Source organism: Plectropomus leopardus, chromosome 2 (genome assembly GCF_008729295.1).
Source record: "Plectropomus leopardus isolate mb chromosome 2, YSFRI_Pleo_2.0, whole genome shotgun sequence".
Classification (NCBI taxonomy): domain Eukaryota; kingdom Metazoa; phylum Chordata; class Actinopteri; order Perciformes; family Serranidae; genus Plectropomus; species Plectropomus leopardus.
In genome coordinates, this window is record NC_056464.1 from 34,308,530 (window position 1) to 34,325,664 (window position 17,135).

Sequence of the window (17,135 nt, forward strand, 5' to 3'; positions counted from 1 at the left end):
TTTTTAATGTGTTTTCTGTGTTTGTTGGGCCAAAGACAAATTTCCATCCTGGTGGACAATAAAGATATATTCTATTTTATTCTATTCTATTCACCTTTGAAAACAGTTCAGTCTTATCTGCTCATTTTACACCTATGGCCTTTACCCACTTCTCATTACTGATGATTATTGATCAAAATCTAATTGTGTACATGTTTTGTGAAAGCACCAATAGTCAACCCTACAATATCATCGTAATATTGAGGTATTTCATGATTTATTTATATTTTTTCCCATATCGCCCAGCCCTAATGTCAGTCTTCAGCTCTGTGTTGGAAACACACCGCATCAAAGAACAAATCATACAGTATCATCTCCTCTAATGGCACCAAGTGACCTAACACATCTTATTTAACCTCAACGTAAAGAGAAGCAAACAAAAAAGCTCATCTTAGCGACAAATACTCGACTTAAAGTGGCGCTGCGCCGTAAGCACATATGTTCTTATGCGGTTCTAACGATGAAAGGGAGCTGGGGAAAAGTCCCTGGGATGTACGTAAAATCTCCACTCAGGACTCTGAACGTTAAAGAGCCCTGTACAGTGTGTGGATGTGGACCAGATGAGTTCCTGTTTATAGTGCAGTCCCACTGGTCATGGCCCCAGGGTTAAGCTCTACAGCCACTACTAACATTCAAATATAATAAGAATCACAAATATTGTACCGTACACAGAAATACTCAGTCTTCTCTGAAATGCGTTTAAAAATTTTGCCACTCCTGCGGCTTTTTCTCCTCTGCTCCATCTTCACGTACGTTGGCAAGGCTTCTGATTTCATCCGTGTGTGTGTGTGTGTGTGTGAGTACATATTTTCACTATGATTAGACCTATGTGAGGTAAAATAAACAGCAGTCTCTGAGTATATACAGTACAAGAAGCCAACCCACGCAGGTTACAGGTACTGCAGGTTTTTGCGGAGATTACTTTCTCCAGATGAACAGCGGGTGGCAGTCTTTAGAGGATTCAGACAGACTGTGTGTCCAGCTACTGCATACATGATAATAGTTTTTGATGCTTTCAAATCAATACTTTATCCACTGGTTACTACATGAATGACAAAAACACTTATTCATTTAAAGTAACAATATTGGCCCTCAGAAAAAACCTATCAGACCATGACTGAAGACGTCCTACACTCCTCCTCACAGGGAACACGCTCCAGCGGGGCACAGTCACAGTGTACAGTGAATAGGCAGATGGAGAAAAGCAACAGGGCGCACGCAGGATGAAAAAGTCTGGCGCGAACAAAACACACATTCCAAGATTAGAATGAGCCCCAATCAAGAGCATCGGAAAACTCAAGTCATGAGTTTCGCCTCGCAGCACGGGGCTGAAAATAAAAATCCTCCTTCAGAAAGGCTTCTTCATTTCCCCTCCTGATCCTCGGCTCTCCAGCACTGGTTAACAAAAGCAAATATCGACTGAAATACTTCTATAGGATCCTCGAAAAGATAAAAGTGCAATTGTTAGGATAGATACATCTGCATTAATCAAAAAGTGAATCGCCTCAGAGAGCTCTGTAGGTTTGAAGTCAGGAAGGAGCAGGAGAAAGAGGAGGAGGAGGAGGAGATGGGCGGCTGTCATCCACACGGATTCCATCCCTGGGAGTTTTCTGACCTCGGGTCAGTTTTGCAGAGCTGGCCTAGTCCTCAATGCAGATGACATCACTAGGTTTGCCCGACTTGAGGTCGGGCGTAGCCACGTCTCTCAAGGAGTCGAGTGACTTCTTGTCCAGATGGCTTGTTGGGGGTGGAGGGCCGTTAGACGACACTGAAGAGGGGAGAGAGCTTTTATCATTTCATGTTTTTGGGTTTTTGTTTTTTTTTAAAAACAGTGGAAATGTCTCAGAGTGACACCGGCTTCTTTTGGCAGTTTGTCATAAGATTCAAAGAGACCACTATTATCACTGAAATTTTTTTTTCTTATTTCCGTCATTATGTCAATGTGCTCGCAGCACCAGCGTCAGGTAGCCCACTGGTAACAGGTTACCGTGCAGCAAAGAATCATGGGAGTTTAAGATCTTTTTGGGCGGGCCTAAAACCATAGCACGTTGACACACGGAGCTACACTCAGCATAACTCCGCCCCTGACAATGTAGCAGTATAACAACGAGAAGCATCATAAGCATAGTCTGGCGAATGGGCGTGGCCTCCACTCCTCCAGCGGACACGCCCCCAGCGTTTCAGATCAGAGAATACTGTGCATGTTTTCATGATTTTGAGACCTTCTTTTACATACATGCCGATTTTTTTGGTCATTCAAATTTGTCAGGTGTTTAATAACACATCTTTCTGTGATGTGACAAACTCAGAACACATTTTAATGATCACTTTACCCGGATTATAAAAAGCATCTGTATAGGAATTTATAATCATAATCACTAAAGTCAGTTTCCACTTTATCTATGTTTTACTTTTCCTTGAACGTTAAAGTGAGAATTATGAACCGTTTTGATTCAGTGTTTTTTAAAACAGAACAAGCACAGTAACTTAAGTATCTTTTTTTTTATTTAAATAGAAAGCTAAAATGCCAAAAATGTCTGCAAATTCTTAATACCTCCCCCAAGAGGGTATGTTTTTGTTTCTGTTTGTTTGTCTGTCAGCAGGTTTACTGAAAATCTACTGGCTTGAATTTCATGGGTCAAGGGAAAACCTATTAAATATTGGAGTAGATCTGAATCACAGGTCAGATACAAGAATTATTTTCACTTGCATTAACATTGCGAGACGGGCATTTGGCCTTGGTGGAGATCTTTCTGATTGCCATTCTAGTTTTATGTGCATCTAAGGCATGTAAGACGGTCACTAAGGACGTTGGTCACTAAGCTGTGATGTATAGGAAACTAAAATTATTACTCAAATAAGATTTGCTCAGATGAGGGTTTATATAAAACATGTATGATTGTCTGAATGCTCGTACAACAATAATCGGCAGACGGGATGCTTCAGATGGCCCCATGCTCCAAATCTGAGCACTTATGTTGGTGAATACAATCTATTACAAATGAAACTGATCAAAATGAGGCCTTAATTGTAATAATCCAGAATCCTCCTTTAATTTCAATTTAGCAACCACCCAAAAAAAAAGCAAGAGACCTCATCCATTACACCAACTGGCATACCGGTATGTTGGAAACTGGGATACATGTCAAATTCTAATTTTTTATTTTGGGTGCAATTCATGGAAATGTCCTTTAAGTGTTAGAAAAAAAAGTATATCTCATGATTTCTATAAGTCAATGCAAAGCTTAATATCACTTTGCAAATAGTATAATTTAGGTTGTATGAACAACTTCCAGTGGCACCTGTCGTACGTCACCTGTAACACAACTTCCTACGGTAAATGTGGATCCTTACCGCTGACGTAGGGCCCCAGAGGCATCTGACTGTAGTTGACCATCGGCTGTCCACCCGGTCCTCTGAATCCTCCACCGAAGCTGCTGCTGTACATCTGAGAGCAGCCGAACCCGCCCTGACTGAAAGGCTGAGGAGCAAACATCGGTTATCCTGCTGCAACTTTACATGACGCCTCTACGGGATAATAACCGAAGAGTGATGCTACAACAGCTTTTATTACTTCCACGGCAGGTTTGAGTGATGTGAGAGAAGTTTTCTTTGTACGGTGGGAAAATAGCAAAAACAAGAATTACCTGTTCAGACTAATATAATATATCGTATGTAGTGAAGACTTTCAATGAATAAAAGGTATCAACTGTATTTTTGGCAAAGTGGAAAGTTTGACCCTCAGAATCTAATCAGTTTATCGTCGAGTCCAAGTTGACGTTGGTGCCAAATTTGAGGAAACTGCCTCAAAGCGTTCCTGAGAAGGAGACGGACGAGCAACCCCAAAAAACATACTGCCTGTGACCACGGCCGTAACCGGGGCAGAGACATGAAAAAAAACAAAGCAGAGCAGGTCAGATAGCCAACTGTTTCCCTGGTTACGACAAGAGTTGGCATAGCAACCAATAAAGCACAGTCAGAGCGCCTGACCAATCGGCTGCTTGGCTGAAATGATCTCTTGTATAAGAGAGAATAAAACACACACATTCGACTCTGGCGAATAGGTGCAGCAGAGATGGAAGTAATGAGACAATGCAGCCTTTGTTGAATCCTCGGGGACTGAACTGTAGAGCTCAGCGGTGAAAGTAAACAACTTAAGGGAGACTCTTTTTTTCCTCATTACACCTGGGGAAACTCTTCCACAGGGGATAGAGAGCTGGAGCCTCCGCAGGTTTTCGGGAGGAATAATGTGGTTGCTGAGTCGTGACTACGGAACACTTTAAAGTTTTTGGGCCATAGCCTTTTATTTCTGAAATTTACTCAGCCCTGAGGCACATTTTAGGGAGCCTTGTTTCCTCACCGGGCTCCGCTGCATAGTAATCTCCAGCCAAGTCTACACAGCTGAAGAGAGACGAGTAATTCTTAGCAAAACAGCTGTGAAATTCTTCATCTCGTACAGCTCTTAAAACAAATTACTCTTGTGTTTTTAATCAAACAGAAAACTTGGTTCTATGCGACTTCATTTTATTACCAAAGAACTGATTTCTTTCTGAGGCCGCCCTGACCTTCTTGACCACCGGCTCTGGCTCACCTGCTGCGGTGGAGGCTCGCTCCCTCGGCTGGTGAGGCGGCTCAGGATGCTCCTCTCAGACATCTGCAGACGGGCCGACACCGGCGGGATCCTGGACAGCATGTTGGGCAGTCGGGTCACATCAGCTTTCATGTCACTCAGGAGCTCCTCCAGCTGGTTCAAGACTGTGAGAGCACGAGAACACACACGCCACATCAGAGACAGTAGTTTTAACACTCATTTAAGGCGCTTTCACATCAGCGTCACGGATCTGAGTACACCTGACTCCAAAGCCCAGTTTGGTACATTAGTGTGAACTCTGCCCATCTGGCCTGAGTCCACTTGAAAATATGCTCTCAAATACCTTTTAAGTGCTCTTAAAATCCATTTTTATATACTTGCCATTTTTCGATGTTGTCTTTTTAATGGCATGTACACCGCAGTACAACGCAAACATGTGGAAAATAACGACATTGCTGATGTGAAAGATGAGCGGCGGGTGGAGAAGAGTGGCAATTGTACTGGGGCACGGCACGGTCTTACCTAATATGACAATGTCCCTAATTCCTGCACATGCAGCATCATTTAGTGATAAAAATATCAATGACAGAAACCGCTGATCAACTGCATGAAAACATTTTTTTCAAATCTTATTAAAAAAGAGTCTAAATAGCATCAAATCATAAAAAAACAACTAAATTGTGTAATCCAGGGCCTGAAATCAACAACTGTCAGGAACTACATGCCATTAAATTTTTAACTGACAGATAAATCAATAAGGGTCACAGACAACAACATTTTAAAAAGAAAACATTTTAACGCCTTTTTTTTAAGACTTTAGCCTTGGCTCTTTTCCCAAACTTTCATCCTGCTAATCACTGGAAACATGTTCTTGACGGTGAGTCAAATTAACTCAAAATTACACTGCTGTGTCAAACAGGATCTTCACTGGCTGCTTGTTACAGAAGTGGTGTGGAAACATCTTTATTCACGTCAGTTTTTCCTTCCATTTACTGTTTTCCATTTGAAATCATGTTGATTTAATTCATTTTTTTCATGTTTCTACAAAGACGTGTCAGTAACTCAGAACAAGAAATAGTAAGGTGGGTCAGTTGCCTGCGGATAAATAAAGAAGTGGTCCTTTCTGATGAAGGTCTGATAGACTAAAAGCTCACACTTATAATTTGTCTTGATTTTTTTGTCATTTTTTGTTGACCCTATTGTAAAATAGCAAAAAATAGCATTTTTTGTATTACTTGTAATTTGTTACCTTAGTGAGGTATTTCTATAAAATCCATCTGGGTTTCTAATCTCTCTGTTTTTCTGTATTCTTTTTGACCTATTTTCTGTTACTGTTTTTAACGGTGCGAATAAATTAAAAAACAACAACAGACAACTAAAGTGAAACACTGCATAGATCGAAGGGCCCTGGCACACAGAACTGACGGGCCACCTGTGAACTGAGTTTCCCAGGTTTTTGCAGTTCGCCCCGCACCGTTGGCACTAGTCAGCCCCTCATTTGGCTTTTTGGAGGATTAGACATATTGAATCGGCCTCGCAGACAGCGCAGCGGGTCGGTGAGAGAAATCACTCTGACTGGGAGTTCAGCTCACAAGAAGAGAAACGGAAGTGAGGAAAGCAAACCAACGACGAAAGCCAAGAGGCGGCGAGATCAAGACAAACTTGTTACATTAGACAGCGTTATTTTCTTTTCAGCCACAGAGCTCACAGCAGAAACGTTTCGTAACTGTTCGCTTGCATTTCATGTGCTCTTTCAACATCGACACATGGCTAGTAGCAAACTAGTAGTCGTGCGAATCACCAGAGACCCAGGATACAAAATTATCACAACACTGAAGTCCTAATAAAATATTATATGCAATATGAGTTTTGCGGTTTATTAAAAACTTAAAACTGCTAATTATCGCTTCAATGGAAAACATGTTTTTATCTACTAAATTCAAGTTTTCAGTCTTTTCAATTCACTTCAGTCATTTTTATTGCAGCAATTGCAAAAAATATATTTTTCTACACACTATTATTTATATTTTTTTTACCTTTTTTTAAACTGCTAATTATCTCTTCAATGGAAAACAGCTACTTTTATCGTCTTTTCAGCTCACTTCAGTCATTTTTATTACAGCAATTGCAAAAAAAATGCTTTAGTTGCCTACCAAAAGTTTAATCTGCATTTGTATATTTGAACATATTTTTATAATATAAAAAAAGCAATACTTCTACCTATATCAATACTTTATTGCCAAAAAATATATTGCAATGCTATGCTATATCGATATTTTTCGCTACTAACTAGCGCCCTGAATCCATCTGCCTTCTTGTTTCCCTTTTTGAATGTTGAATACAGACGACCAGTTTTTGGTGCATAACATACGTCCTACCTGGCTGCCGACTGGAGTCTTTGCTGTGTGTTCAGGTGCGACTTTGTGGCCGAAAAAAAGGTGATATGAGCCAACACAAGAGATAACCTTCACCACTGCTACTACTTTGATGCCAGTTTGTTGTTTCTCAGCCTAAAGTGTGTGGAAATCTCTTCTATCAGTTCGGACTCAGCACTGTGGTAAAGATTGAGCCATGTTAACAGCCTGAAGAACAGATTGGTCGGTCATCCTGCATCACAAAGAGATTATCTTAGTGCACCAGCAGTTTTCACTAGTTTTAATAACATGAGACTTAAATGTTTCAGCTACAAAACAACTTGATAAGGATTTTATTTTTGCAGAGGAGCTAGAGTAATCACAGCGTGGCATTGATTTTTTGCTTGTTAAAAAAAACGTATTCCAAAAGAGCATCACAAGCAAAAGAAAAACATATCTAGTATTTAACGAAATATGCTTTCTGAATACAGTAATTGGGAAATTTTGATAAGTATAGGGGGATTTTAGGGGATTAAGATTTTAAAATGTGACCTTGCTTCTTTAATGAATGTTTTATGCTCAATCTGTTTGTACACCACAACACAGCACAGATGACCAGTGGGCTGGCAGATGTCTTATGAAAAATTTATATCAGTAATTTTGCCCTGTAAATGACATTTGTGCAGGATTGTTTTCCCAGTTTACTAGCCTTTGGCAGGTGGTGCAGCGATTCTGACAATTATGACTGTTGCTATTTTTTTTGAAAGTGGGCAGCAGACCTTTGTGCAGCACGGCGTTGGCAGGCTTGTTCCCGGCCAGAGACTCTTTGGACAGGTGCTGGTGGGACTCTGCCAGACATTCCACCTCGGCGAAGCGAGTGTTGAGAGCCATGGCCGGGTGACTGGGGTCCTGGGTCATATTCAGGTAAGCTGCCCGCCTCAACTGCTCCTCAATCACCAGAGCCTGCTCCAACAACTACAGAGAGAGAGAGAGAGAGAGAGGGAGGGAAACAGATTGTGTGAAGCGCGACGTGACAGGCAGAAGGTGGCACAATTTGAAAGACAGTGTTTCAATTTGCATTCAGATATAACAAATCCTTTAATCCTTGAATTATTTCAGCCTTCAGTAGTTATTTTTAATTATAAAAACTCAGGATTGCCTTAAAGCGGCGAGCCAGGAACTTGTTCTTCATCTCTAGGTAGTTGCCCTTATGCATCTCGGTCTTGAAGGGCTCATTCAAAATAGCATAACGTGGGTCATTCTGAATGTCTTGCCAACGAGCATATCCGTGTCTGAGAAAAATTCCCGGTCAAGGAAAAATAAATGGCAGCACAGAACCTCATAAAATTCTTCAAATAAAAAAGAAAGATAGGTTTTTTCAGAGAGCGTAGTTTTATATCGCTCCGCACAGTTTGTAAATATCAGCCTTTTCGACTGCAGCTCCCCGCAGGTCATAAGTAATTACATTACTTTGCCAGATGCCGAGCTTCTCGGCTCTACATCTGGGAAAGGATACGTTACGATGCCAGCTAAAAGCCAGTAGTCATGGCGACGGTGCCAGATGTCGTGCATCTTTCCAGAAGACAGCGCCGCTCGCTCTTCGGTTTGCCAGAGGGTGTGCAACTCTGACGGCGGAAACATAAAAAACAAACAGTTTTTACAAAAACAGAAAAGTAATATTCAAGATGTTTCCAAGCACATAAGAAGAAGTGAGAGCACTTTAACGACACAAACAAGATTCATGACCAAACAAAGTTGTTTCATCGTGGCACCTGAGATAACCTGTAGTGACACAGTGGAAAATAAAGTTGTATTATTGGAAGAGGGGAAGTTAACACTAAAACATAACATGAAGACATGAGTGAGTCCCACAGTGTTGTCCTTCTATTGAAATTACATTTAAATGGACAGTGTACAAGCAGCTAGCTGGAAATGAGCAACGTAGAATAAATGTTTGCATTATGTTTCTGCAAACCACAGATTTGCTACATTTTCACGTTATTTTGTAGCGAAAACTTTGAAACTTTACGTTTTTGGTTTTTTTTTACATTTCAACAACTCTATGGTTAATGTGCGGTTAAATTTAGGCACACACACCGCTTTTCATTGTAAATATTACTTTTTTTGTTTTTTTGTTCGCTTTTTATGTATTCATTTCTCTGTTTTCTTTTTTACATGTTCAAAATAAATCTCATCTGATCTAATCTGATCAAAAAATGACCATTTAGTGTTTGTTTGTTGGGTTCATAGTGTAATGTGCGTTCAGATCTGGGTTGCATATAGCAATTATGAAACATTGTGCTGTCCAATTCAAGAATTATGTTCATAAATGCTTTGGAATAGTGATCGACAAATTATCGGCCTGGCGGATTATCGGAGTCCATAATTAGCATTTTGCCAATTATCTGCATCAGTGTTTTATTTTAATGATCGACGATAAAATCAGTTATGAAAAGGTGTGTGTATTACACTCAGCTAACACCAGGAAGGCAGTCTGCGATACATGCAAAGAAAGTGTCGGCATGAGATGAACTCTTACTTAGTAAAACCTCAGGGTTTTTTAAAATTTTCACTGAACATTATTAAAAAAATGCTGGAAACTTGCTGGATATGATGTTGAAAGTTTGCTAAAGGAATTTAAACAAGTTTTGTGTTGGAGTTTGTTATTTTCCAAAAATTAAAAATTTTGAAAGAAACATTTTCATTGTTATAGTAAATACATATTGTTTCCAAATATCGGTTATCAGTCTCATTAGGAACTAATAACCAGTATCCGCCCTGAAAAACCATCAGTCGACCCCTACTTTGGAATAAAGATTACTGACTTTATACATATAGTTTATATATAGTAGTAGTAGTAGTATATATATATATATATATATATATATATATATATATATATATATATATATACAGTTTATAGCTCTGTCACTTTTCTACCAAACATAAACAGCATTCTGCTGATGGCTTTGGTCATCTTTAGTCACTGCCTGGTCCATTCAGGATCAAAACAAAGTCAGATTTATTCTTACCTGTGAAACCTCCGTCAGCAATATTAAACATAAACTTGGCTTTATATCCATTCTTGTCCTCCTTCCTGCTCTCATCCATCTCGTCCAAAGTGTCTTTGTCTCCGTTTAATCGGCCCTCTAATGCATCTTCACTCTTCATATCATCTGCAACAGCTACATGTATGACAGAAAACTTTCTTAAAAGAAGTATCTTTATAATGGCCTGCCACTAAAGTTTGCTTTGAGTTCCAAAAAGCACAGTCATTGCACCATTTTTGAGCACCTGTTTTGTTCAAGGATTCACAGCATGTATACCTGGCTTATTTTCCTTGTCTTCAGTTTTCGCCTGAGGAGAATCACTATCTCCTTTTTCTGTTTCTTTGCAGGGCTCCGCTGCGGATAACAAAAGAAGAGACTCAATTAAATGAAGTTCAGCCTTGCAGAGAAATTAAATTTGCAGCACACGGATTATGCACCACTCACTTTTAGGTGAGGTCTGACTGGATGATAGCTCTGTCTGTTTCAAAGCAAGCTCTTTCGAGTTGGCAGATGGCTCCGTCTTTGCAGAGGGTGACTCGGTTGTGTCCCTCTCATCTCCTGTCTTCTCCTCTGAGCTGGCCTTGCTCTCTTCTCCATCAGCTGCCTTCTCAGGTGCAGATGCTGGCTCTGCACTGGAGGACTGCCGAGGGAAAGACAGACGCAGCAGCAGGGGAAAGAGGAAAGTTGGTAGAGGGCAGAGTTAAAAGGTGTCTAAGTCTGACAGAAGCGCCTTCAGAGGATGATAAAATGAGTGTTGTTTAAAGTGTGATGAGCCGTGAGATGATGGACAACAACACAATAAAGGGAAACACAGTGACAGTGATGGATGGTGGAAGAAAAAAAAAGGACTCACTTCCTGCTCTGATGGTTTCTTGCTGTCCTGCTCTGTGGTCTCCTTGTCTTCAGCGGGACCCAAGAGAGACTCCGTCTTCTCTACAGTCCAGAAAACAACAACAACTCAAACTTTGTTTCTAGGAAAGACACTTTCTTGGGATAAACTTCACCTTACAGCCAGATTAAAAAAAGACAAACAACACACACACAAACAACGCAGACTCTTTGCTCTGACCTGGCGGGACAGGAGTGCCGGGCTGCGTGGCGATGGGGCTGGCTGGCACAGGGGTGTTGGGATCAGAAGATAAACTCTCAGTCAGTTTCTTGAGCTCCATGCCGATGGGAATCAGATCTGGAGAACTCAGCTTTTTCCATTTACGTGCTCAAACTCTTGCACCTACAAAAAAAGAGATTGGCTCAACTGTAAGAAAATGAAAGTCCTACGCTTTAGTGAATGACTGACTGTCCTAAAATAAGGGATCAGGCAGACCTCCGCTGTACAGTCTGTGTGGCACATTGAACCAGATGTTTTGTTTAAATTTGTCTGTATCTGTCTACACCAACTCTTCCCAGGTTCAAACTTAGCATTGTTATAATGTAAATTTAGCTTTAATTTATTATTTGTCATGGATCATGTGAAAAAGCATAAATAACAAACATCAATCGAGAGACTAGATAGACTAGATATGGCCTTAGATTTTGGTTATCGTAAGGCTGCATTACAATAAAGTGATGCCATTTTCTGAACTTACCAGACTGCTCTAGCTGTTGTATTATTTGCTTTTACAACTTTAATGATGTTTATTTATCAAAAATCTCATTGTGTAAAGCCTACAATATTGTGGCAATATCGATAGTGAGGCTTGTTGTAAAAATAGTGATATTTGATTTTTCATATCACCGCTACCACTAACTAGTTACTTCACTTGGAAAAATATTTCTCTGTTTTACATATATTAGTTAAAGTCAAAACTGGCGATTGGCAGGCATGTTTAATGTTACAAGTGTAGCACTAGCTACTTTTTGGAAATTATGCTCCAGCTTCTGATGACTTCTTGTTAACATAGTTGACTGCTTTTATTTGGACCGAGCCACTAGTTTCCTAAACACCAGAGACAGTTCTTACAGTCTCTGGTCTTTACTAGCTCATTAAGTTTTAACAGTGAAACTAAATTAAGTAAATCACTTGTTTGAAACTGGCTAGAAGTTACTAAAACTTAGAATGGACTTTACACAAACTTAAAAGCTCAAAAGCTCCAGAAAACAATTGTTAGGTTTTTTTCTTTACCCAGGTTTATGTGTTACGTTTAAAACAGCAAGGTACCAAAATAATACTTTTTCCTCTCACCTGCCTTTGCCTCCGCCTGAACAGTTTGACCTACTTTTTATAATCTCCCAGCGCTTCAGCAGAAGACTTGGTATTCTGTGTTGAAAAATGCCTTTGGTTGAACAACCGGTACCTTTTTCCTGACAAGGGACATGACGCCGATCCTGGTAAGAACATGCTGACGAGACAGTCCCTCACGTGGGACTCCATCAGCAAAGGTCTCTGCTCCGTCTGCCCCCGGCTCACACAGGTGTCTCATGAACAGAGACACATAGGCCCTGATGAGAAAAAAAACACTTTACAGTACATGGACTGAGTCCATATTTTAAACAGCACAAGTAGGAGAAACCCTTCTACCATGAGGAGCAGATTTTTTAAAGTATATATTAGGTTTTATTGATGTTATTCTTTTGGTCCTTTTTGTTTTTTATATTTGAGTTACAGCATATTTTTGATTTCTGATACATAATTGAGTCACAATCATGGGCGGACTTCATCTGCAGAATGTCACTCAAACCAACATGTACCAACCAGGGAGAGACTCAAAAGAAGCACAAAAGGAACAAAAAGACCACAAATAGATGCAAAGGAACTAGCAGAAGGCACAAAATAACAACAACAAGGGGCAGAACAACCACAAAAATACATAAAATTACTACAGAGACTACAGAGACACAAAACAAGCCAAATATACACAAAATGAGTACAGCACAAAACACAAATCAAGTAAATAAAGGCAGAAACTGACAAAAAAAGAAACATAAAATGAGCAAGACACAACAATAAAGGGGCACAAAATGACTAGGAAATAATATAAAAGCCACAAAATAACTACAAAATAAACTACAAAGCCACAAAATTACTACAAAATAAACTAGACAGACACAAAATGACTACAAAAAGACACAAAATGATGACAAAGAGACACAAAACCACAAAAAAGCAGAACAACTACAAAGAGATACAAAACAATGACAAAGCAGAATAATAACAGTAATAATACCATTAAGGAGTATGATTCCAGCTTTAGTAGTAATGGCAGCAACACTACTTGTATTTTCAATATGGCAATCACAGGAGTAATAGCAGTACTGAAAGTAGTATTTAAGTGTAGATGCTTTACTTTAAAAATAACAAACACAACTCGGAGCTACTTGTATTCTCAATATCTATTTATGTAGTGTTTGGCCCTGGTGCATTTTTAAACTCTGAAATTAGAAACACCAATCTTTGCAAACTTGATATGAGTGCTGTGGAGCTTCGCCCTGGGCTAACCAATTAAATGTGAGGAGTGAATTAAATAGCCCAGAGCAACCTCTTAACTTGATGGCGGGCAGCGCCTTGACTGAAAATTACACTGTGTGAAAAGAGAAATTTTGTTTAAACAAATAACACTTCTTGGGTGTATCGCAGCTTATTACCTGAACTCGCGCTCACTCTTCCCTCTCAGGTCCCGAACCAGCCAATGGGAGTTAAAAGCATCCTGAGGAGGCATGCCCCAGCGCATGATGGCGTTGAGGAAGGCTTTCCTCTGGCGAGCGTTGAACCCAAGGACCTAATAATAACAAGAAACAGATTCAGACAGAAAACAACAAGTAAACAACAGTGGAGGATGTGAGGTATAAAGTCAAAAACAGCTAAATGAACAGCTTATACAGCTTGACAACCCCCCACATAATCGCTCATATATGTATTAAAACGTGTGGAATTGACATATGTGGTGTAATGAACATTCAGTACATGAATGTTGTCGGTTTCAGACTGAAGATGTGATAATTTATTTATCTTATTCTGTCCTGGCTTGCCCCCGCAGAGAGGTGAGCAAGGCCACAGTTTCAGCTGCAGAGTGTTGATGCTTGCAGAAATGTTGGCCTTAAAGATACACTCTCTGAATTTGTAATGGTAACAAATAACAGCCCTTATTATACGTAAATTCCCCCCTATTAAGCAAAATGTACAGAATGAAGAATTATCCTCTTGTCTACTATGTCATACTGCCAAAATGTTACTGCTAACAATGTTACAGAGAATAAATATACAGTATATAAATAATTTTTTAATAATATATTTATAATTTTTATTTTAGTACTTTTTTCAGGACATTTCCTTTTTTCTTTTGTTAATTTTCTTGTAAATTTCTACAAATTTTTCTTGTTAAGTTTCTCACTGCCTTCTTTCCAGATTTTTGAAAGAAATCAGTTTGTTCAGGTTTCAAAGGGTTTAGGGAGCTAGAGTATGCTGAGCTTTCCTCATGCTGCTTGTTTGTCTTAAACATTTTTTGGATGTGTGCGACTACTACGCTTTTTCTTGAGTAATCGATGCCTGTGAAGGACCTACAGCCTGTGATTCATACCTCAATACTGCCCCCAACTCGTGCCAGTAAGGGTGGCAGAGGTTTGTCTTTCTCATTCTTCAGCTGCCGACGAGACTGTCTGCGTCCACCTGCAGAAGACAAATAAAAAGCATTATTATTATAAAGACCTCTTAACCATGATGAGCTCACTTTGAGGGAAGAAGTTTCTCTGCTGAGTTCGTTTTATGATAGTATCAAACCTGAACAATATAATAGTTGTATGATGGTGGTTTTCGCCGCCTACCTTCAGGCCTCTCCTCGAAATCTTCGTCCTCGTCCTCGGACCCCACAGAGTACTCCGAGTGATTGTCTGAAAGATCATCCTGCCACTCTGAGCCACACATCAGAAAGAAACAGTACATTGCATTCGCTTCTGTTGGTGGCCACCTGGGGGCGCCACGGCACTGCAGATTACTACAGACCACTACAGCTCGGCATGCACATATTGTAGCACTTCTGTCCTCTGGAAGCGAGGTGAGAGGTGACTACTCTGCCAGACAATCACTCTAAACTTAGAGTGTACTCTGAGCCGTGATGGGCTCTGAAATCTTTACTCTCTCACTGTCAACTGCTGTTGAACTGTGGCAATCAGGACCTTGGAGCCACTCTTAAAAATACAACTACAGGATAAACCGTAGACTAAAAACTGTTGAACTGTGAGAAAGAAGTGCTTTAAAATGCACTAAAAAGACTATATAAATGCACGAGATAAAGTAGAGCTTTAGGCCAGTGTAACACACTCTGTGGCAGGTTTAATGGAGGTCAACAGCTCTTGTTGAGACTTACAACCTAAGAGGATTTAACAAACATGGAGATTAATTTCTGTGCTGTTCTTACCTGAACTGATACACCCAAATTATTCAGTGTCAAGATAATATCACCTTGTTAGCTCCCGAATGAAGCCAGGTAGCAGCTAGACTGCTGTGACTGGGTTGTTTGCTGGATATCAGAGTCGATCATATGTTATAAGAAGAGCTGTTGACCTGCAGTAAAGCCAGCAGAGAGGGCGTTACACTGGTCTGTACAATGTCATATTACACAAACATCTGGGCACATTCATACATTTAGCTACAGTGTTATTTGAACAGAAAATGTGCCTCAGTCATTGCAGCAAACTGATGGTTCATGTCCACAAGATCCATCAAATCTGCAATTTCCATTCATTAGCCCCTTTTACATTGCATGTTCAAGGCAGGGATTTCGTGCCATAATGAATGTTTCGCCTCAAATGTTTTCTGAAATACATTTCGAGTGAACAACTTCTGTGATATATAAGAAAGTTTGCAAACAAGCCGCCACGTTGGTCAAGTTTCAAAACTGGGAGCAGACAGCCTACGTACATACCTTGTGGCACACCTATAAAGCATCCTATGTTTGGTAGCAGCGTGACCCCATGTGCCTAAAAATGCCGCTATGGACATGTCACATCTTCAGAGATTCATTACCAATTGCCCACTTAACAATCCATAAAGAGAACTTCTATCATGGAGAAACTATTGTGTAACTTCAGCGCTCAGCTCAGAGAAATATCTGCAGCACAGCAAATAAAGCGTTAGTCTTTAAGCTGATCTGTTTAGCTGTGGTTACTTAGATAATATGTGTTTTCATAACCGGCAACAGCTCCCAGAATGCCATTCAAAACCCAACACTTAGTATTGACTGATGGAGGCAGTAATACACCTCGCAGCAGCTAAACTGCTGGAAAATCATTTGGAGAACACAAGAAACAGATCCATACAATAAACCCCGAACAGGACCCAATTGAGGGGCTTATTTAGAACATAATGTCTCTACTTTCTTAGAAATATGCTTGTGGCTCTGCTGCCACCTGTCCACAAGCCAGCTGAAAAGCCAAAAAGCATGTTTCCTCTGCATCTGGTGTGCGCTTGTGTATTTTTGTTCATATTTTAATATGGGGAAGAATGCCAAATCCTGGCACCAGCATGTTAAAATTAAAAGCAGCAATAATAGAACATGGCTGTTACTTCCAAAATGCTGCCAAGAAATTATTTTGTATGATAATATTAAATGTTAAAATAAGAAATGAGTCTTCTACCATTCTTACACTTGCTATTTTGACTGCATAAATCCATTTACGCTGACCAGTGTGGCAAAATGCAGCGAACTGTGTGAACGCGGATGGTATACTCTTAACCCTCGAAAGGTTCAATCAATCAATCAGTTTTATTTAAAATGTAGAATCACCACCAAACAACAATGTAAAAGGGGATGTTTGAATATTATAAATAATAAGGATTGAAATAAAACAAGTTGATTGTGGACACTTTTCACCCTCAATGATCGCCATCTTGGCTATATAGAGGTGGGGAGGGACAATCGAACTTTTGAAAATACTGAGGAAGTTGCAGTGGTTGTGGTTGCTACGGTGAACAAGCAAACAAGCCAACAGATATTTTGTCAGGTGACAGTCACGGTCAAATGTTGGCGAAAATGCTCTGTCAAAGGGGAGGAAAAAGTGCACAACAACCGTGTTTGATTTGAGACGACACTACTCTGTCAAAAATCCACACACTACTCAATTAAGTACATACAGAGTACTATATTGAAGTGTAGGTTGGAAGTATCT

The 17,135-nt window shown here is 40.0% G+C and overlaps 1 protein-coding gene across 1 annotated transcript in view; it reads right to left on the reverse strand.

The window, feature by feature from the left end:
* Positions 1-258: 258 nt before the first annotated feature.
* chd5 (chromodomain helicase DNA binding protein 5) overlaps positions 259-17,135 on the reverse strand; it is a 57,579-nt gene continuing 40,702 nt past the window's right edge. The window contains 16 exon segments of the mRNA XM_042509444.1: positions 259-1,807; positions 3,394-3,520; positions 4,631-4,794; positions 7,764-7,959; positions 8,144-8,276; positions 8,501-8,609; positions 10,017-10,169; positions 10,311-10,388; positions 10,479-10,674; positions 10,888-10,967; positions 11,104-11,236; positions 11,239-11,265; positions 12,329-12,473; positions 13,617-13,750; positions 14,549-14,637; positions 14,793-14,879. Of these exon segments, the coding sequence (XP_042365378.1) occupies positions 1,680-1,807; positions 3,394-3,520; positions 4,631-4,794; positions 7,764-7,959; positions 8,144-8,276; positions 8,501-8,609; positions 10,017-10,169; positions 10,311-10,388; positions 10,479-10,674; positions 10,888-10,967; positions 11,104-11,236; positions 11,239-11,265; positions 12,329-12,473; positions 13,617-13,750; positions 14,549-14,637; positions 14,793-14,879 (1,979 nt within the window). The 3' untranslated portion in view covers positions 259-1,679.